Genomic DNA, 22,269 nt, shown 5'->3' on the forward strand with positions numbered 1-22,269 from the left:
GGCTTCAGCTCTGAAGATCATATCCTGTTTCTCTACTCATATTCCCAGCAGATCTTGATTTTTAATGCTATTTAAAATACCACACTTGGCAATGTTTGTATTATACTCACAGGGTTTCTAGTCAGATTTTTAAGGTCTACAGAACAAACTGTCTGAATGGAATTAGTGAAATCAGCAAGTGCTTATTAAAACTAAGTGAGAGATCTAGAACAACTTTTTCTGAACATACAATTCTTCAGACATGGGCCAGAGAAGGGATAACATTAACAGCAATAGGACAGGAAGAAAAACTTGTACAAGATGTCAGTACACAGTACACGGAACACACTTCATAATATTATTTGACTTCCACACCATTATAGTCATATTTCTCCTCCCTGTTGTTTCTTTTACTAATTCCAACGTTTTGTTTTCAGTTTAAACTCATTCTTGCTCCTAAAACTCTCAGTGGTTGGCCTTTCCTTCCTGTCTGATTTTCCATTACATTTCAGTCTGGGCTTTCCATTTATCTGACTCTTCTTGTTAGACCCAAGGTCTCTTGCTTGATCAAATAAGTCTGTGTCTTTGCTCTTGCTTCTGCCCACACCTAGAATGCCTTCCTGAACACAGTTATCATTCTTCCTCTCACTTCTCTCTTTACATATCCCTCTCTTAAATCTCTTATTTCTCTGCTGGTTCCTATGGACTATTTTAAAGTTGAATTAAAAATGGCCTCAAACCAATAGAAAAGTGATCCAGGCACAGGAAACTGTTTCTATTGTCCAATTCCTTTTGTGGTATTGAGGCAAACAGATTGTTTTAATTTATATTCTGCCTTTCAATGAACTGATTTCCACATATTTACCAGCTGAAAAAAATATTGTTATATTCATGTTTTCTTTTCCATCTTGTTTCTGCTTCTGTTAATGTTTTGTTTATTTTTGAGATGGTATGCAGCCTTGGGCAAAGACGTTTTGTTTTTCTACCTTTCTAACCTTTACCTTTTTACCTTTGGGCACTATACAACTTCTAAAATTATAACCTGTGTTTCGCAAGGTATTCACGATGTTTTGTAGTACCATGTCTGCTAGCAACAGTACTTTTCTTCACAAAGAAACTGCCTTCCAAACAGTTAAGGTCAATGGCTCGTTGATGGCAAGAAGATCAAAATAGGATGTGTGTGTGTGTGTGTATGTGTGTGTATGTTTGTATGTGTGTGTGTGTGATCAAGCCTAATAGTATCTTCTGGAATGATCCAGCATTTGGGGCAACTTCATATTTCATTTCTTTCCCCGAATCTGTAGAATGAGTCTTTTAGGTAATGATTTTTTAATGTTCTTTACATTTATATTATTTTATTTCCAAAACAATCTTTTGAGTAAGGTAAGCTGAGAGATAGCATACCGGTTCACACAACACAACAGCCCACCATGGCTTATTTAACTCACAGTGAGGCTGAGGCACATGCATGCAACCATTTTGCATATCCAGCCCCTTCTCGGGGTTTGTCATGCACTGTTAACCTGATGAATGAGGGTCATGCAAGGTTTAAACAACCCTCATATAACTACAGGAGAGACCATGAATTAAATAACCTATGATGAGCTGTATTGTGTTGTGAAAACCAGATCAGCAACTCAGTGAGCTCAGTTAGGGAGTCTGATGCAGTACTGCCTGCTCTGGCAATAGTCCTGCATTCTGGTCATTCATATTTTTTCTTCTCCACAATTTGTAAAATGAACTGCTGTTAGCATGACTATATTTAGTGTCTCACTGCTTATTCTCCACTGGTGTGAAAAAATGTTCAGATCTTTATAGAGTGTAACTATTGGCCAAGTTTGGATGATTATATCATGGTTTAATAATCCCTTGATGGCATACCTGAATGTAAAGAGTAAGTCTCCAATTAACCCATAATTTCCTCTTTTGCCTGAATTGGGAAACAATGGTTACCAGCTTCAGAATAAGCCAGGATCATGAACTAAGTTTAAACTGTGATTTAGGAATCTGGCTTGTTCTGTAACTAGCAAATCATACTTATTTATCTATTTATTTATTATCCCATCTTTCCACCACCACTCCAAAATGTGTTTAAGGCACCCATACTGGTTCAAGCAAAACAGGAAGCTATGTTTAGAGACTTTCCGTTTTAAATTGCCGCTTGCATGAATGGAAGAGCAAAGGGGCTGTGTGCCCAGGCAAAAGGTTCATTCATATCATGGCTTAATAAGACAAAATACATTTGTCCAAACACAGCCATTGTCTAATAATGTTTGGCACGTTTGAGACTCTGTGCCTTAAAACACAGCTAGAAATTCGATAGGTGTGGCTTTCCCCAAAATGAATATACAGTGATGGGAAAAGCTGAAAGGCGCAGAGTCTGCGTCAGGAGAAAAAGTGGCAGCTGCATGTGTATCATTCATTTCAATATACAACACGGCTGTGTACTTCTGTTACATACAAAATTTTGTAAAATATGTCTTGACTATTCTATCAGAGTCAAAATGACATAAACAAGAAAAAATAAACTTGTGTAAGCTGGTTCCTTTGTATTTGTTGTCTGTGCCAAATTAATATTTGTTAAGTATTAACACAGAAATTATTTTTATAAAATGTTCAGATAATAATGGAAGACCATCCTATTTAGATACTGGTGTTGGATAGCTCTCTGATACAGCAGATAACTCTCCAGTAAGTATTCTGAACCTTTTCAGAGAACCATGAGAAGTGCTCATTTACTCTACTTACCTCCTTCAGTAGGACAGCTAATGTGCTTGTGTTTTCTTCCTTTAAGATCAGAACAAGGCGGAGTAGAAAAGTAAATGCTTTCAGTCTTCAACCGGCCTTTGGATCTTGCTGGCTGGACAGTAACTTTGTATTTGCATGAAAATGACAGGTCCTGAAGAATAATATAATTTTCCTAAAAAAAATTAACCATTTTATTATATTTTTCTGCCACATTTATACTCAGATTAAATGTGTACTTCCACCCCTGTTCCAAAGAATCTATGCCAAATATTCTTGTTTATCAAAAATATAAAGATTACAAAAATACACATTATAATGAATCATCTCTTTATCGTATCCTTAATTCACATCTATTCTATTCTATTCAACTGAAGCTTATTTGCTTGCCCTTATCCATTTGTGTTTTTAGATTGTTGGTTGTTTTATTATGTTGTTCATGGTTTTAATTTCTGTGAACCACCCAGAGAGCTTCAGCTTTTGGGTGGTATAAAAATGTAATAAATAAATAAATAAACTGTCTCCAAACACAAGTTCAGTACTTATTTGTATGTATTAATTACATTTCTATACAGCCCCATAGCTGAAGCTCTCAGTGAAGTTCACAACAATTAAAATATAAAGTGCAAGACAATAAAATACAATATAAAAATTTAAAAGTTTATAACTGCAGTATAGGAATAAACATAGTAATCAAATAGAACCGAGCCAAGATGCAAAGATCTGAAATATAATGCCAGATTTAAAACAGAAACTGAAAAACTAAAACGGCTGGGAAAATAAAACCTCTTCATCTGGCCCTGAAAAGAGCGCCAGGTGAACTTCTCTGGAAAGCTCATTCCACTACTGGGTGCCAGAGCAGTGTTTCCTCTGCCTCCCTAGAATCAGATGATGGAAACAAGAAGGTAGAGCTGAATGCCATCAGCATATTGATGGCTCTTCAGCCCAAATCACTTTATGACCTCAACGTGGATATTAAAAGGTATAGAGGAAAAGGTGGATCCTTGTAGCACTCTGTAAGCCAAAGGCTTCAGGGTGGAACTATAATCCTTTACTAACACAATTCAGAACAGATGGAAACCACTGTAATACAGTGCCTCACTGACAAACTGGACATGTCTCTACACCCAGATGCCTACAATATACAACAATAGGGAAACAAAAGAGGAAGGGCAGAATGTAGGCAAATGTAAGTATACGGAGTTGGAGAAGTTGAGGACATAAGCAGGACATACTGCAAAATGAATGCTGAAAGACACACTGAACCATGAAAGGGTGAAGCTTTAAAGCAAGGTTGGGCAACATGCAGCCTGTGAGTGGCATGCAGCTCCAGTGGCCCCTCCAGACTCCTGCAATTTAAACTAGTGCTGTGCCGAAAATTTCAACCATTCCATTTTCTGCATTTTGTGGGGAGTGGGGAAAAAACAGAAACTCAAGCAAAAGAGGCTGGGAGAGGTGAGAATTTTCTCCTTGGGGAGGGGACAGGGTTTCCACATACCTTTTTAAATGTAGCCAGTTGTTAAGGGGTCTTCTTTCTTTCTTTTTACTTTTTTCAAAACACTCCTGGCATTTTCAGGAGCCCAGGAGTTCTTCGTGAGTGCTTATTGGAGAGGATGAAGTCACATGGTCTTCAATAGGCATTCACTAAGAATAATGCCTCTTTCGCAGGGAGAGAGAAAGTTCCCGAAAGTAGGAGGCAGGATTTGGCCCAACACTAATTTAAAGCACCCAGAGAGCTTCAGCTATGAGGTGGTATATTATTATTATTATTATTAATAATAATAATAATAATAATAATAATAATAATAATGTGAATTTTTTTTAGCACAGTGCAATGCTGTCTAGTAGCTTGCCACTGAATTTCAATGAGAAACTGCCAATTTTAGGGTTTTAGGCAGAGCGCTATAGACTGGGATATGAGGAAGCAATGGGATCGTAAGAAGAAAACTTTCATCTCTTCCATATGTATTTTTTTATGATTGGAGCTCAACTTACATATGTTTCAGCACTGGATTTTTCAGGCCCTTTTGTTTCATTGTGCAGACAAGACTCTGGGAACCACTGGACATGATATCTACTCCTGCTGCTTGGATCTAAATGGAACAAAATAGGGAATACTATTTAACTGTTAAAATCATCTGTAACTTTTCAAACTTTTTTTTAAAAAAAAACATTTTGGCACATCTAGATTTGTAAACAGGAAAATATAATGCCTGTCAGTCATTCCACATTCATAAGGAAAAGGAGGAAAATATGTCCCCAAGTAATTGCACTCATCTCATAACTTATTAAAGTGCACAGCTAAGACAATATAAAATAAATTTAGATGAGATTAAGGCATCAATTCTTACTTCCAGAAAGATCTGGGGAATGATGAAAGTATCCGTGTAACTGTCTAATGGCTTAAACATATAGAACATTGCAATGAACCTGCATGGCACCATTCAGAAAGGTAACATTTAGGATCTCAGTTAATTTTCCTTAACTTGCTGTCTGGAAAGGTCTTAGATAGTGCCTGCAATATATGGGGCAACATAAAATATACCTATTTTTAAAGAACAGATTACAAAATTATGCTACAATGGTGGGCAAATTATCTAAGAGTGCAATCCTATCGGGATTACTGTCACCCTCTGAACCCAGAGACTTAAGGGAATCCCATGTATAGCAGGAGGAGCACAGATGTGATCTTCGCTGCCATGCTCCAACAGCTCTGCATTTTTACTAATTTGCTAGTTGGGTGTTTTCACCCAGATACCAAGGGATCAGTGGAGGGGAAGGAATGGAAGCTGGGGTTAGCTCTCCAGTGTCCAACATCCTCAATGAAAGCGAGTTGAATTCTGTTGAGTTAGATCAATGGTTGTCACCATATTATGCACAGATCTTTGGGTTGCTAAAATTTAGTGTGTCAACAGTTTCCAGTTCGATCAGAGAGGGGGGAGTGTTCCTTAAATTTAAACAATGTAAGGGAAGTACATGTTATCATAATAACATGTTCATGAGTATTCCTATTTTAAGAATCTACATAATATAAGATTTAAATCACATTATGTATATTTGATTTTTTTGTAAAATATTTCAGGTCAAGTACTTGTGTATTGAGACAAAAATAACGTGGGGTACTTTTTATAGCTTTTTTCCCTAAATACAAGTAAAATAAACATGTTAAATTATATCTAAGGGGTAGGAAACCTGTGACTCTCCAGATGTTTTCACCTACAGGTGTCATCAGCTCTAGCCAGCATAGCCAATGGTAAGGCATGATTTGAGCAAAATATCTAGAGGGCCACAAGTTGTCTACCCCAGCTCTGGAAAATTGGAAAAATTTCTATGCAAATGAAGTCTATGCAGAATAATTTAATTTTGAAGTTTTCTAATTCAAAATATTCTGGAAAACCCACAACACTGATTGCATGAGAGAAAGAGTTCTGCCAAAATGTCCCTGGAAAGATTTTCCAGATGACCCAAACAAAAATGTTGGTGACTAAACCAATATGATTAATTCCATTTTATTACTATCCATATATAGTAATAGTTGCTTTACTAAATCACAGACAACCAAAATGAGCAAGCGGAAAATAATATTCATACAACAGAAATCAAACTTAGTCATGGAACTTCAGTGTAGAAGCCTTTTTCCCACAAGATCTGCAGAGACATTCCTGCACTGTCATACAGAATATGAGGAGGAACTATTTTCTACTCTTTGTGGTGCTCCACCAACACCCTCTTGTTGAAAGGTTTATGTACTTTAATTGCTTAGAAAAAAATACTCAGAAAAGAATATGGCTTTTTGGTTTCATTAGCAGAAAAAAAATGAATGGATAAGCAAACTTATTGATTTTACAAAAGCAAAAACATTCCTTCAAAAGGCCTGAGCCAGCAATCCTTACTCAGGGGAATAGTCTAATTAAGATCAGTTCTCCCATCCTCACCTTCATTATTAGCGTCCATATACATTCCCCCCGCCCCAACAAAGTTAATTATTGCAGTGCTAGATCATATGATCACAAGTGCTTGTGTATGTAGTGGCCCTAGAAAAGCCAATCCATGTTGACTTCTAGGTGCTTCTAGTGTGTGATGATATGTCAAAGAGTGAAGTAAACTTTAACCCCTAATAAAGTAGCATGCAGTATTGTGGCACAATGAACATAGGAAGCTACCTTATACTGAGTCAAACCATTGACTTTCTTCTGCTGCCCCTTATGCCTGGAACGCTCTTCCAGAACATTTGAGAACTACAAGTTCAATCGCAACTTTTAAAGCTCAACTAAAAACTTTTCTTTTTCCTAAAGCTTTTAAAACTTGATGTTGTGCAGACTTTATACTGTTAGTTTTACCCTACCCTGTGCCTGCTTACCCTACCCTGTGCCTGTTTGCATTCTCTTCCTCTCCTTATTGTTTTACTATGATTTTATTAGATTGTAAGCCTATGCGGCAGAGTCTTGCTATTTACTGTTTTACTCTGTACAGCACCATGTACATTGATGGTGCTATATAAATAAATAATAATAATAATAATAATAATAATAATAATAATTGATTTAGCCCAGAATATTTGACACTGACTAACAACAGCTTCAGGCAGAAATAGTTCCATCCCCACCTAGAGATACCAGAGATTGACCCTGAGACCTTCTGCAGGCAAAGCATGTGCTCTACCACTGAGCTAAAGCCCCTCCCTAGTGGACAGAGCACATGCTGTCCATAAGTAGAGGTTCACAAGTTTAGTCCTTGGCATCTGTAACTGAAGGACCTCAAGTAGCAGGACTGGGAAATGGGTCAGCCTTTGAGAGCTACTGTTAGGAGAGACAACATGACATAGGATTTTCAGTGTTGCAGTTGCTTATTACACAGGCACAGCTGCAAGACACGAAAAGGCCCTCGGCTAATTTCAGAAAAAGTACTGTTTGTTTAACTGTGGTTTTGCATCTGCCACATTAATGAAAGTGTTGTATAAATCATGCGCATCAGCAAGCAACTAAATAGCTGCCCTGTAACTTATGATATAATTACACTGTTGCCCTTGCTAAACCAAGCAGCTCTTAACGTACTGATTTACTGATTAGCTAAGGTACTTTATCTTTGCTGACAACAAGACTTGGTTTGATCCCATATAAGATAGGTATAGGACCAGTATGGCCACACGTTGATTAGGTATGTGTGACCGTTGCTGTAGTCAGTGGTAGATTTTGATTTATTTTTTTAAAAAATTCCAAGACCAACTTTACCATCTGCAAGAATGCAGACTACCACAACAAACATTTGAAAAATTAATACTGAAGTATTCATTGTACACAACACTTGCTTATGACAAACCACCTTGGCTTTCTTAAGTACACAGTTGTGTACGAAGAGTGGAAAGAAGTATTATCAACTAGTAGCACCTTCCATCTTTCCAGGAGCATTTGTTCCAGCTGCTGAGATCACAAAGTTTTTACCAGCCACTGACACTAATTTGTCGCCTTTGCATATCATGTGTGTCATGAATGCTTGACTATGTGTTGCAAACAAAGGTAAAACAGCTATTTCTAATTAATCAATCCTGGTATCTCTGGCCAGCACCACCTGTGACATTAAGGAAAGAAATAATGGGGTATTTTCCCCACTGCTGGATCCCTATGATAACCATCCATAATCTGGGACTATGTGGCGTGAACCATGTTTCTAACATATACATTTGATTGGACTCAATGGAAAAGCTAACCAATGTATTGTTTAGGGTTTTTCCCCATGCTATTTCCATTTTTTCCTTTCCTTAATAATAAAATTGTTCTTGTAGAAACTTCAGAGTCTTTTGACCAAGTCTACTTCATCTCCTCCACTGCCACTAAATTATGCTGCAATCTCAAAAGCAGAGAGAAAAGGGGGGTGGGACTGGACTTGCCTCCCAGTGACAGTAGTCAGCTGTTCACTACTCTATCCTGATAAGTGACCTGTAACCTCTAGGTATTCCTCTCTGTTCAGGGTGAAGGTATAGGAGCTGAGGTGGCAGCCAGAGGTTTAGGAGAATTGGATCCACTTCTCCTGTCTGGCAGGCTGTTGTATGCATGTACTCCATAACAGTGTGTAACACACTCACAGGCAGCCCACACTAGACAGAAGAAGCAATACCTGAGCCAGCCTTCCTTGTACAACAAGTTATTTAACCATACGGAAGATAATCAACAGGTAAATGCTTGAAGGAAAACATCTCATTTTTTCCCCATAAGCGTATTTAATTACGTAGCACATTTGTTTGCTTTTCCATGGTCTTTGTTTTATTCTTTTTAGTTTTACCAAGCAATCCAGCTTAGCTGGATATCCCACATAGTTCAGGATTCTTTCCCTTATCTTACATAAAGTATTCTTTGCTTTGTGCACTAGACAAATATTAAGACGGATAAGTAAAGCTGATGCCAAGTTTCGCTGCACTGAATGAATAATTTGTCCTTTAACAGTATCAAAGGAGTGGACAATTTGACTTTTAAGACGAATACAGACAGCTACTTTCTCACTTAATGTAAGAGTAACCTGACACAACAGAATTCTAGGTGAACTGAAATAGATGAAATATCATCCCTGCAAGGTGTAATTTACAAAGCTAAAGCCACTCTGAAACTATAAATTTATAACAATTCACATGTCTGCAACCCGTCCTTCTCCATAGCAACTTAAACCTTTGACCATACAGATATTCTGGTTACAACACCCAGCCAGCCTTCTCTACATGCACTATCTCCACCCACCAACCTATTTTTGATAATGTCTTGCCTGATAAAGAGATCTGGAGATCTTAAAAGCTTGCACATTTTTTGTGATCTTTGAGTAATAAAAGTATTGCACTATAAGAATTCTGGGATTTTTCTTATGGCTAATACTTTGGTGGGAGGGTTTAGAACGTACGTCTCAACTAATGATTTCTTTTAACTAATTGGGCCAATGCAAGTCCTTTCCCACACAGACAATAGTATCTTCGGTCTGCTGCAGTGCATGACTTGTGATATACCATCTTTAACAACTGGTTTACTTTTGCATCAGGCCACAGAAAAAAGTAAGTTAAGTTATGGTTCAAATTGGCCACTCAGCAACCTACTTCTATAGAGGGAAGTAAAAATTTCATAACCAGGGTGGATGCACAAAAGTAGGATCCCTTGTGGAGAATTAACTGAGAATATAACCATGACCAGTTGTCACTCCAGAGGATTTGTGGGCTCTTTGGGAATAATCTTGATGCAAGTAATACCCAGCTCAGTTTTACATGCCACTCTGTACTCCTACAGTGCACAACATACTACAATATACAACATACTTAACACAATTTGTTTTCGTTGACTTAACTTTTGTGCCACAATAAAACTATTTTGCACCTTCAAAGTGTATTGTGTATTGTAAGTATATTGCGCATATCAAATGGTAAACATGTCAATAAACTCCATTTTAATTCCAGGTTGTAACACAACAAAATATGGACAAGTCAAAGTGGGGTGAATACTTATGTATGTGGCAGGGTCAATCCCAGAATCATTTGTACCAGATGACATTTATACTACAAGTTCTTAAAAAGATTTTCATCCAAGTGCAAAATTCTCAGTTCTCTATTCATCAAAAGTTGGGGAGAGGAATGGTGACATTCAATACTGCAAGTGATCCTAAGTATCACATACAGTTAATCTTATAATACTGAGGATAGTGTGTGCATCTGTTCCTGGTAACAGAGTATTACTCCCAGTATTGTCAGCTCCCCAGTGCCAAAGAGTTAAAAAAAATGGATTAATAATGGAAGTCAAGTAAGACTTTTCCACCAACCTTCTGTCTTTTTCCAGTAGACTTTCACTTGAAGCTGATCATCTTGATAAAAAGGCACTCCAATTTCAAGAAGGCGAGTGGGTCTTCTTCCTTTGAAAGATGGGAAAGCATCAGCTGCTTTCCCAACTGTAGAAATCTGGTCTTCTGCAAGACAAAATATTGATGGTAAGTTCCATGTTTTCATAGATAATTACATTGAATTCACTGGACATTGCAAAGCATTTCACTAAGTATAGGCTTCAAGGAAAAGTACACATACCTTAAAATGTCCCACTAAATTATAGTTCTCAGGGTTGCCTAGTGAAAACTGTATGAAAACTGGTGCCCTAGGAATCAGGTATTACTTGTCTCTTGAACCTATGAATCAACCTTTATAAATACCGTCAGTGCCCATCCCAATCCAAAGGCAATCAGTGATTAGTTTACTTGAACAGGTCAAGAGTAGGCATGAATGACACCTGAGAATACTGTGTTGAATGTGGTGGCCCTATGCTGGCATTCAACATGCACACATAAGGGTTAAAAGCATGTAGGTGAGGGTGCTCACACAACCTTACCCCCAAAGTCCCTGGGCAGGTGGGTGATTCTGAAGACCTTCCATGTGTTTAATATTAAGGTCTTCAGGGAGACCTTGTCAGATTTCCCAATGATGGGAAAGATGGTATGCTTGCAAGTTCCTGCAAACCTTTGTGCTCAATAAGAGCCAGGCATGTGAAATGTTGGGGGTGGGAGAGGGCACCTTCATCCCACCACACTTTTACCCCTCATGTATGAAGGCTGAATGCCAGCAGAGAACTTGCATCGCACACACACACGTAACAACTTTTAGGAGCAATCCAGCCTCATAACGCAGGGGTGGACTTCTGCTCTCTGCCCAACAAGAAGTCAGAAAAAACATGCTAATTCTTTAGAACATCCAATATTTTGTCAAATAATCCCTATAGATATAGATTGCATATATATCCCAATGGCATCCGAATGTTTGTAAATCACGCAATATTATTACCATTTATTGCTGCATTGAATGATTTGTTCTGCACACCCCAGAGGAAATGGCAAGGAGATTTTAGTGAGGCTGAAATATCACAACATTTAATTAATCCACATTAAACTAAAATCTTGCCCATGGAGTCACAATGGGTAATTCCTATTTAACTTAATCTCTAGCAATCTGCATGTCCATACTTCCTGTGAACTAATCATTCCAACAAAGCATTATGGAGAAAACACTCACCACCACCCAGGGTCTGCCCAATGTTATCCAAGAGTTGAAATATCAGCTACATTAGTATCAGGTTAACAAAAAGAAAGAAAATAAAATAAAAAAGGCTCTAGCAAGCCATGCATAGTCACCAATAGATCAAATTCTCAGTGACCCTGCTTCTTTTCGACTGCCAATCCAAAATATAAAAACACACTAACCATTAGGAAAAAGCTATTAAAGATGAGGCAGATAACAAACTTCACAAAAATATAATCTGTGACAGGTGGGGAAGGAGGCTAACAGAATCAAGAAGATATTGGAGTATGTCCCGAAGGGGTTAATTTAAATCTAGCTGTGGTAAGAGGTGCCCTTGAAGTGCATGTAAACTGATGAAACCACAAAACTGACATGAGGAGATTACGGTAACTGAACCTAGATCGGCAAAGATTTTGTATGCTGCAAGTTGAATATGATCTGCAGCGGGGAACAGAAACGGCTATCAAAAAAGGCTTAGTGAACAGAATACATACAAAAGGAAACTCTACTGATATCTGACTTCACACAAACATACATACATACACACAGGGAGAGAATGAAACAAGAATACAATCTCTGAGCTATATTAGTCTAGTTATTATTTAAAATCAGGATGCTCTGCTTCAAGTAGATTTCTAAAGAACTGAGAGCATACACAGTGAACTATCATTCAATCATGTAGCTAAGGTGTTTTTATTATATTTCCATACAAAGATATCCCCTCAAAGAAGTGTCAGCAGTTTTTGGGATTTCTTTCCGAAAATACCACTTACTGTTGTTAACAGCCGTCTGAGTAGAACTAAAGTAGAGAGAGACTTTGGCACTTTTCAGGCGTACTTGACCCCAGTATGTTACTGCCTGCAATTCCACCATGTAATTACTGTTGGGTTGGAGGCCTTCGAGGACTGCATAATTCTGGGACTATAATTGAATAAAATACAAATGCGCAGATCATTTATGGATTTACTCATACATTGTCACTTCAGCAGTTGCTTGTTTTATTAGAGAAAGGGAGATAGTAGGTAAAATGTTGATGTCTTCTATATCAGCTTTGGCAGGTTCAATAAAAGATATACCACCCTGTGGCATGGTAAATCAATGGTAGCATATAAATGTTCTTTTTTTAAAAAAATAGTAACTGTACTTACTATAATCTTTTCATTTAATAGAATAATTAATTTATGTAGGTTAATTAAAAGTACACAAAATTGGTTAAAGTAACAACCATAATTTTATCTACTCTATATCCCTAAAATCACTGCCACACCCATCCCCCCATGCCACCACCACTGGGGAGGAGGCAGATTTGTGGGTGGGAAGGACCCGGATCTAAGCCACACATTGGCAGATGCACAGCCAAGCCTATGAGGGAACCTGGGTTCTTATTTTGTCACAAGAATGGGCTTCCCCTGACACGGTACCAGTTTTGGGCAGTTGCCAAGAGGGCATTACAGGCAATAGGCCTTGGAGAATATCAATTTGGGACCCATTCATTCAGGATTGGTGCTGCTTCAACAGCCGCAGCGGCAGGGCTTGGAGAGGCTGATGTCCTGGCCATTGGGAGATGGCAGTAGTGGCATTCAAGACTTATGTGCATAAATGAAGCACTGTGATTTGTTTCAGTTCAGTTGTTGTTTTTTCTCAACAGAACTGTGGAAGAGACCACAGCCAGTGGGGGTCCTCATCTGCAATCACAGTATTGTGTTCTGGGCCAGCTGCAGAGCGACACAAGCAGCTGGGGGTACACAGCTAGGGCTCGGTCAATCCAGTTGTTGTTTAGTTCTAGTTATGTGTTTGCTCTGCCAGAGGTATTGGTGCTCCACCTGGGGGGAAATTATCTCAGCCTTCTAAAAGGGAAGGCCCTAATTTTACAAGCAAGGTCAGATTTCAAAACCATTTGGAGCTGACACTTGGATAGTGTGGTCGAATATGCTCCCTAGTCACAAATGGCACGAGGAAACTGACCCCTGTGGATTAAATAGGGCTGTGAAAAACTTGAATAGGGAGATTCGTCTTGCGTTAGAGGACCGGCAGGGAGGCGTTATCCCCCATCCTGCTATTCTTCCATCCAGAGGGGATCTTTATAGGGCATTTAGAGTTCACCTGTCCAATGCAGGGAATGATATTTTCCTGCAGGATCTACGTGTGGGCCTGCAGGATTTCATCCTGGGCAGGTGGGGGTAGGTCACCGAAGCCGAGGCTTGGCACCCTCCAGTGGCGGGTAGTGTGGGAAATTTAGGAGATGGAATAGGGATTGGTGAGCAATCTGGCCCCTTTATAGTGATTGACAAATCCAGAGACCTGCTCCTCAAGGGTTATGTGGCCCTCATGCCAGGATATGGCTTGCCTTTGGGGACCTTCTTGTCTCTTTTACTTGGGGTTCTGTGGCCCCGGGTGGGGATAATGCAGGCAGGTCTCCACACATTTGCAATGGAGTGAAGCTTAAGAGAGCAGGCTAGATGCCTGAAGAAAGGACCTAATAGATTCCCGCACTTTCACGTGCAGACCCAGGGTACAGGTGAATTTCCCTTATTAATAAAGAGGCCCTAGTTTATCCCAGAGCTCCAGTGTGCATGTCTTTATTTCGTGGGTTCCTTCTCCACTCGCAAATGTTTTTACATGAAAATCAGAATCATCCACATTTCAAGAAATCTCATATTTAAGTATTTTAAGTATTTCACCTAGGAATCATTTACAAGTAACAAAACTGGTCCTTGCATTAAGCCAACAATGGGACTTACCAAGACCATATCAAGACTGGTAAAAGCAGTAATCTCTGTTAAAGTAAGGTAGTATTATAGTTACATTTTAGCACTCTATGCTGAAGAAACCAAAAGCATATCTTCCTTGGTTTCTTTTGCTGAACGACCAAAAATTGGGCTATATTACACAGTAGTAACATTTGCACTTAAGATATATCAGGACTGGAAACAATTTCCTCACTACAGGAAGGTATTTGTATTCCTTTGGGTGTCAATCCTATCTTTGAGGATATAGAAATTGAAGACTAGTACGGTTGCACTAGTAGCACGACATCTAATTTCATTGAACATTGAATTCCTCTGTACTCAACAAAGGAATGGTACATACTTTGTGTTGTCCTTTGCATACATTCTGCGTTTCGGTGTTACTTTAGAAAACTAGTTTGGGGTTTGTTTGTTTTTAAAAACAAGTGTGTACTTCAACAGATTTCAGCATATGAAAACTTTTGTGAAAATGTAAGCACGCTGGGTTTTCATTAGGGTGATACAGGAGTACAGGACTCATTGTAAATATAACATGAGCGGCATTTTTAGGTAACAAAGGGTTAAATGAGAATAGATGTTAGCTTGTGTCATTCTATTGCTTTTTTGCTTTTCCCATGTTAACGTAAGGCAGTTTACACATTAGAACATATAGTTTTCTATAAATCAATGCTAGTATTATTAGCAACTTTAGAAATACCTCAATTCATTCAGTACATTAGAATTATGCAGGAAGGGGTTTGATATCACCTTGAGGCATCATAATAACTATCACCACCAGAAATTCACTGCAATATGTATAAGCAGCCAACTTGTGAAATCAAACAATATATTATTATTTTCCATTAAGTAAACCTAACATCCCATTGGCTCATGGGCTTCTTCTTAAGTAAATATTATCTGTTCCCCCTTTTTATATCTAAATATCCAAATTCTTTCTCAAATCCTTAAAAAAAGTTCCATATCAGGTCAAGGCTAGCAGGAAACCAGTCATGGAGTCTTGAAACATGCACATATTCCCAGTTCTTCTTTTTATTTTTAAAACTTGTTACCCCATCTGTAGTCTTCCTTCTCTTTTTTTTAGCTGGAACAAGAGACTTGCTGTTGACGGTCCAACTCCAGAAGACTTTGTAGTGATGGACTGGGATGTCAGGTTCCTCTGGGAGATCCCAAGTAATCCTCATATTTACACTCCCATCACTGTTCACAGTAGAGTTGGCAATTCGGAGATTAGATGGGGCCGGTGGCGCTGACGGATCTGGTGGGGGGGAAACAAGAAAAGTAAAGTTAAGATGGAGGTCTGAGTACTTAATGCACATAATAAAAAACCTGAATATATAAATAGATGTCAAACTGCCAGGTACAGAGTGACAGGGCAGGCAAGCAAGCAGATGGCAATGATGAAGGAGAGGGGCCCCTGCTGGGTATGGGCCCTCAGCAGGTACTCAACCATGCTATCCTTGACACCAGCCCTGACATAAAGCTCTTTGATCCACGGGAAGCTTTTATAAAAGGAAGAGGGCAGGAGGTGTTGCTGTTGTTATCTTCACATTTTCCCCTTTCTTCTGCAGCTCCACCCACACCTCCACACTGTTCAAGAGGGACTCCCAACAATCTAGAGCAAATTTAGGGTGGGTGCAGGAGGCTGCAGAGCTAAGGGGGAAATGGCAAAAATCACCATTCTTCTTTCCATTCATGGAAGCTTCCACTGGACCAAGAAGTCTCCGATGAATGTTGTCCCACACTGTTACAATCCACATTATTTAAGAACATATTTGCATACAGTATATTACTAAATTATAAATGCTATTTTTAAAAAAGAACATTTTCTTAAACAGCATAGCAAGAGGAATAGTCATTTAAAAGCTAGATGTATTTAATTGAACATTTAAAAATGACATTGACATTTGTTCATTTAATGCACAGTTCACTTGAATGTTTTTATAATGGTGAATAAGATGCTAAATGAGCTTTCCAGGCATGTTAAGTTCATCAGATAAACCACAAGATAAATGATCTCACTGAAAAACTCTCTCATTTACAATATTCAAGCTGACACAACTGCTATTAAGGAGGACAGAACTTCCTATTTAAGGATTAGCAGATATGAAATAATTAATTATCATGGACAGAGAATTTCAGTTGCATGTGCGCTCCTATTTCATCACAACCTGCTCAAGCTCCTTTTAGGTTGGAAACGCAACAAATAATTTTATTTAAATTCCTAAGCAAAACAAAAATGACTCACATGATGCAAAAGGTTATTTCTCCATAGATTCTCAAAAGAGTTTAGCTGTTTTAAGAAAGTATTCTCCCCCCCCCCGCCCCACTACTTCAGGTGAATAGTTTATACTTTACTTATCACAAGGTATTACAGCCCTTTCAAACAGTGGTTGGATCTGCACATAAATGCTAAGTCATTAATTATGTTAGCTTTTTTGTTGCTTTAGCTATGAATTGTTTTGCAGAGAAGCAAACAAACTGCAGCTCGTTTGTCTGTTTCTAATTTGTTTCTCTCTCGTGCAGTCTTCAGAATACTGTTCTTTGCAGGTTGTCTTCGCTGCATGCCTTTGTTTCAGAGTGGACAGCAGTACAAACAAGCCAGGTATAAGTCACAGTTCTGGGTTCAGACCTCACAACAATCCTTTTTTTAAAACTATTTAGACTTCATAAACAAACAAAAAATCATGGTTTCTATTTGTAGTTTGTAGCCAGTTAACACACTGTAGCTCATTTACAGGGATGGGTTTGAACACAACAAGCCAGATTTCAACAAACCACAGCATAACTTAGTGGTATGTGCAGATCCAGGCCAGATCTACACCTTAGTAGACTTTACATACAAGCCAATCAGTTGGATCCAGTCCTAGTTATATTTGGAGTTGGGGATGCATGGATTTTCTTAAGTCTGTTCCGTCTGTGTTTGGCATATTGTCAGGCACCTTTCAATCCATCATCTGCTCACTGTGGGACTCTGTGAGGTTTTTGTTGTTGTTGTTTGTTTCTTTTACCAGAATTTCACTCTACTAGTGCTAATTTGCATTAATGCTAAAATACACTTGCACTAATTTGTATCAGTTAATGTGGATTAACGCATTTGCACAAGTGCGCTAATGTGCACTTGTATTAATATATGTATTAATATATGTATTAATATATGTATTAATATACGTATTAATATGTATTAGCACTAATTAGGAATGGGAGAAAGAGTGATGTTCAAGCTTGCCAAGATTCTCTGAACATCAGCTGGCCACTCGTCTCTCCTTGATTTGCACTCATATTTGCGATGCTTTTTGTCTTGCGTGAACAAGAAAATTGCGTAAAAAGAACAGCTATCAAACATAAAAGTTGCACAAACAACTCCCAAATTTGTGCAATTTTTGCCCATAGACTAAACTCTGTACATTTAGAGAAAGTTGTGTGTTTAAATAAAAGCTGTACCTTTTCAAGTACAGATTTTGCGACTGTGAAGGCAAGTTTGGGAAATTCTGGACGTTTTCAGAGAAAATACACTCCTGTTGGCATTCCAGATTGTGAACAGGGCAAGAGATTTGTGAACTGAGCTGAAGTTCTCACACATCCCCAGCACCAATTGAATTAGCACAAACACCCCACAGAAGTTTTTTTTAAAAGTCTGTAAGTCCACAGAATCCACATGACTTGGGAAGAGCTGGCCTTCTGTGGAATCTGTGGGTCAGGTTTCTAGAAATCCAAAATGATTTGAATCCAGTGCAGATTTATTCTACATCCCTATCTGAGGTAGACCCATATATTTATATTATATTTTGGAGTAGACCCATAGTTATATTTGGAGCAGAAATCAATGGAATTTAAGATTGTATGATTAAGTCTCCAAACCAATCTAGTTATGATTGTAATCTAAGCATTGCAATCCTTTGATGGCACAACCCAAGTATGCAATGTCCATATAGGTTCAACATAAAAATAAACTAGACAGAAGCTGGAGGTAGAGCAGGCATTCCTTATGTTTTTTTCAAAAAGTACAGAGAAGAAATCTTGGTCTTACCTCTACTTTCTTCTCATTTGTTTATATTTCTGCTGGAGGGTAAGCTAGCTTTATGCCATTTCAGTTTCCCAGCACATTCTATTTTCTTCTCCTCTCCTCACAGCCTGCCGAAAGCATAGAGGAAAGGGAAGCAAGGCAAGGCAAGGAACAAGCTTCTCCAACACAGCATCCCTAGAAACCTACTACTCCCTACTGGATGATACATTAATCTGGTTAAGTCTTCTCCAAATCTGTTCCAACAAATCTGAAGGGTACCATGTTGAGGAAGACTACATTATAATGCTCACATTTTCCTTGTTTTCCCGACATTGCCCACTCAGGCCCTCCTGCCATTCTGTTTGGCCAGCAGACATGGAAAAGAGGAGAGGAGGGAGAGAACCATTCTAATTGGAACCAATATGAGGATATGTCAACTCCTAGGATAGGCAAGAAGAGCAAAATGGTGGAAGGTGGGAGCAAAAATGGGGTAGTGAGAGCCAGAGGTGCAGTGGGAAGAATTTTTTTAAAATAGAGCAGCCTGTTCTGTGGAGCGGATAAAATATAACACTAATATATGCACTCTATGACATATAACACTAACCCATAGTTTATTTATCCCATGGCTTGTTGCCCTACCCAGGACATGTCTGGCAGATGATCAAACGAACTGTGGTTTGTTTTTTCAATCCTTGGGTTGTTTCTTTCTCCATCTGATCCCTCCCTGTATCCCAAATGCCTTTGCGGAGCTGCAGTACTGTCATGTAGAGCAGCTTTTTTTTAACCCACAATTTGCCATTACATGCAAACCCAGAATTCAACTACTGATGGGTTAACATTATGTTCAAGCCAGGTCTGTGTGCATGTTTATGCATGGCTAACAGACAGCTTACTGCAGGCTTCCCTGTCTGCTGCATTAAATTTGGAGCTTTTCCTTATGCATACAGTGGGCTATCCTGATCTGTTGTTAATTTGCAATGTGTTTTTCCGCAGGCAGTGATACTTTCTTGGGTTGTATGGGAGGAGCTTCGGTAACTCCTGCTTCCTGGACTTTGTATCCTCATCCTGAACGGTGAGTGCTATCATTCATATGAGGTAGCTTGGGCTGGGGGAAGAAAGGGACACTTGTGTGCATGTGTATTCACACTAGCCTGGCTTGTTCATAATGACAACCTAGAGTGTGGGTTCATTATGGGTTGTTCTTGAATCATGGGTTGTTGTTACATGCAAACCCAGCACTACAGTTTAACTGTGGGTTGTTAACCATGAACACCACAGGAAGAGAATCCATAGTTTGCTGTTGGCTGTGAACTCTGGTTGTTCGTAGTTAAACCATATGTGCAGGGTTCACACGTAACAACCCACAATTCAACAACAACCTGTATTCATGTTGTATAATGTGTATTCACATTATACAACGTGTATAATGATCTGTGAACCAGATCATTAACTGAGTTTGTGAGTAATTTTGAATTGTTTTATTTATTATTTTCTCTAGCTTGCTCCTTAACACCTATTCACCAGCGATAGGCCACACAACACAAACAGGGTCCCAGACCATGCTCATTTTTCAACTACTTCAGCAAAACACTCTGGCATTCTGTGTTGGAGAAACAAGTTTGCCACATTTTTACCGCTTCGAAGTACTGTCTCTTTTCTCCTCTTTGATATGTGGTGCCTCCCAACACATCCCCCATGGCACCATTTTGTGATGACAGCCATAAAATCCCAAATGTGTCTACTGGCTCCAAAAGGTTAGAGACTCCCAGCATAGAATGACTTAGGGGAAAGCCAAGAACATATCAACCAATAAAAAAAGACTGAGATATTGACAAGAGGTAAACTGAACCGGCAAGAGCAGTATGGTTGGTGTTTCATCTGTGTTGTTTATTGAAAAAGACTAAATCTCTGGGCATAGTGTTGCATGCTCTCTTACATGCTAAATGTTTGTGCCAGTATGTAAGGCTATACAACTGACTATATTAGGATTTGTTGATAGACCCCATCCTACCTAATCACTTGTGTGGCTAATCTTACAATTTGGCTTTCAATAACGTCACGCAGCAGGTTTTCAGCTTACGTATTTGTCCCTATATTTGGACAGACATATCTGCGTGTAGTAGAGTGCAGTCATTATAGTGCAAAAAGCACGCACAACTAAAGTTTGTATGCTGCTACTGCTTGCTACATCATAATATGGCTTTGTCTAAATTCAATTACATATGAAGGAATGAGAAATGAAGCTATTTGGATATTCACAGATGGATATTTGTGTTTCGTAATTCAGTTCTTGGTGGTCAGTCATGTAGCTAAGGCAAACAATAAACACTTGAATTCTGGATTAGCTCACAGATGCACTGTAATTGGGAACAAGCTTTTCGACTAAACTACGTGACAGACATATCTCCTCTTGCTTCCAGACAGGAGAGCCTCTTTAAGTTAAGACTGACATCATACTTGCAAACACTGCAAATACAACATTTGCCTCTGCCTTATCTGGCCAACAAATATCAAACAAACTACATTCATGTACTATATGTGTCTTTTCCTTAAACAGAAAGGAGAGTGACATCTTAAAATCAGGTTTCCTATTCATTTGCTGACCTAGACTTGACATCAAAGTTTCACAGAGTCAAACCACATTGGGGTAAGGCTGTGATAGGTCAATGATCTGGAATAGTCAACAAAGGCCACTGCTGCTCTTGGTCCTACAATGCTATTGTTATTACAACCAGCAGAACTGTGGAATGTGCCTTTTCTACCATACATACTGACCTAGAGTTCTCTCCAAGACTTTCAAGGAAGGCGTGAAACAAAATCTTTTTCCCCACCCACACAAACAAAGCTGTCCAAAGAAGGCTTTGGGTTCTATGGACCACTGACCCTCTGCCCTCCCGTTATTCCTTAAAGAGATAATTAGGGCAGTGTCATTTGCAAATTAAAGTTGCTCAGTCTATGCAAAGATGAGTCTACCCAAAAGCAAAAACAAACTTTGCCTGCAGGACTTATCTTGAACCTGTGGGTTAGTTTTATTTTACTTATTTTATTTTTTAAAAAGCCTATTTTCCCAGAATAATGTCTAAGACAACATATGATACAAAAAAGACTTAAAATACAATTAATATGGATACTGATTACACAGCAAAAGATGTGAGTGAAGGGCAGTCTGACCCTAAATTCTATTGCTGGGATGCTTCTGGATGTAAAGTTGAAGATTTGTATCCACACTAAAGCATAGTACACAACTGAATGTGTCTAATTTGAGGGGACGGGATGATCTCTTTCAGCACTTCTAATTAGTCCATGCAGGGTCTTTGGCCTGTGCTAGTTCTTGATCCATTGACTCAGTTAATATATTGGTACAGGCCAAATAGTCTGTAGACCTAGATGAATGCAGTGAGTTCATAGTATCCCAATCCAGGGACTCTTTTCATTTCCCCACTAGTGTGTTAAAAGGCCTGGTCATATTCTACACAAACTATGCCACAGTGTCTAGCCCACAGCCAAAAGGAAGAGAGCATCCAAGTCAGGTCAGAAAAAAGACAGAGAAAATGTGTTTTATTTCAAAGCCCGATGCATTTTGACCTAAATTTTTGCAGCAATACTTCTGGGAAGATAATTGCCTTCCTATCTTGCCAGAAGTACTGCTGCAGAAATTCAAACCGAAACGCGTCGGGTTTGAAATAAAACATCTTTTGCATCCTGATCATCAGGGGGAGGCAATTTCTTGCCAGAAGTATTGCTGCAGACATCTTCTAAAAAAAAAC

At 38.8% G+C, this 22,269-nt stretch overlaps 1 protein-coding gene across 1 annotated transcript in view; it reads right to left on the reverse strand.

The window, feature by feature from the left end:
- ANOS1 (anosmin 1) overlaps nt 1-22,269 on the reverse strand; it is a 104,918-nt gene that overhangs the window by 2,156 nt on the left and 80,493 nt on the right. The window contains exons 7-11 of the mRNA XM_063127520.1: nt 15,549-15,754; nt 12,526-12,673; nt 10,513-10,656; nt 4,720-4,817; nt 2,728-2,899 (exon numbers count right to left, since the gene is read on the reverse strand). Coding sequence (XP_062983590.1) covers nt 2,728-2,899; nt 4,720-4,817; nt 10,513-10,656; nt 12,526-12,673; nt 15,549-15,754 — 768 coding nt within the window. The remainder of the gene's footprint in view (nt 1-2,727; nt 2,900-4,719; nt 4,818-10,512; nt 10,657-12,525; nt 12,674-15,548; nt 15,755-22,269) is intronic.

Source organism: Elgaria multicarinata, chromosome 5 (assembly GCF_023053635.1).
Source record: "Elgaria multicarinata webbii isolate HBS135686 ecotype San Diego chromosome 5, rElgMul1.1.pri, whole genome shotgun sequence".
Lineage (NCBI taxonomy): Eukaryota > Metazoa > Chordata > Lepidosauria > Squamata > Anguidae > Elgaria > Elgaria multicarinata.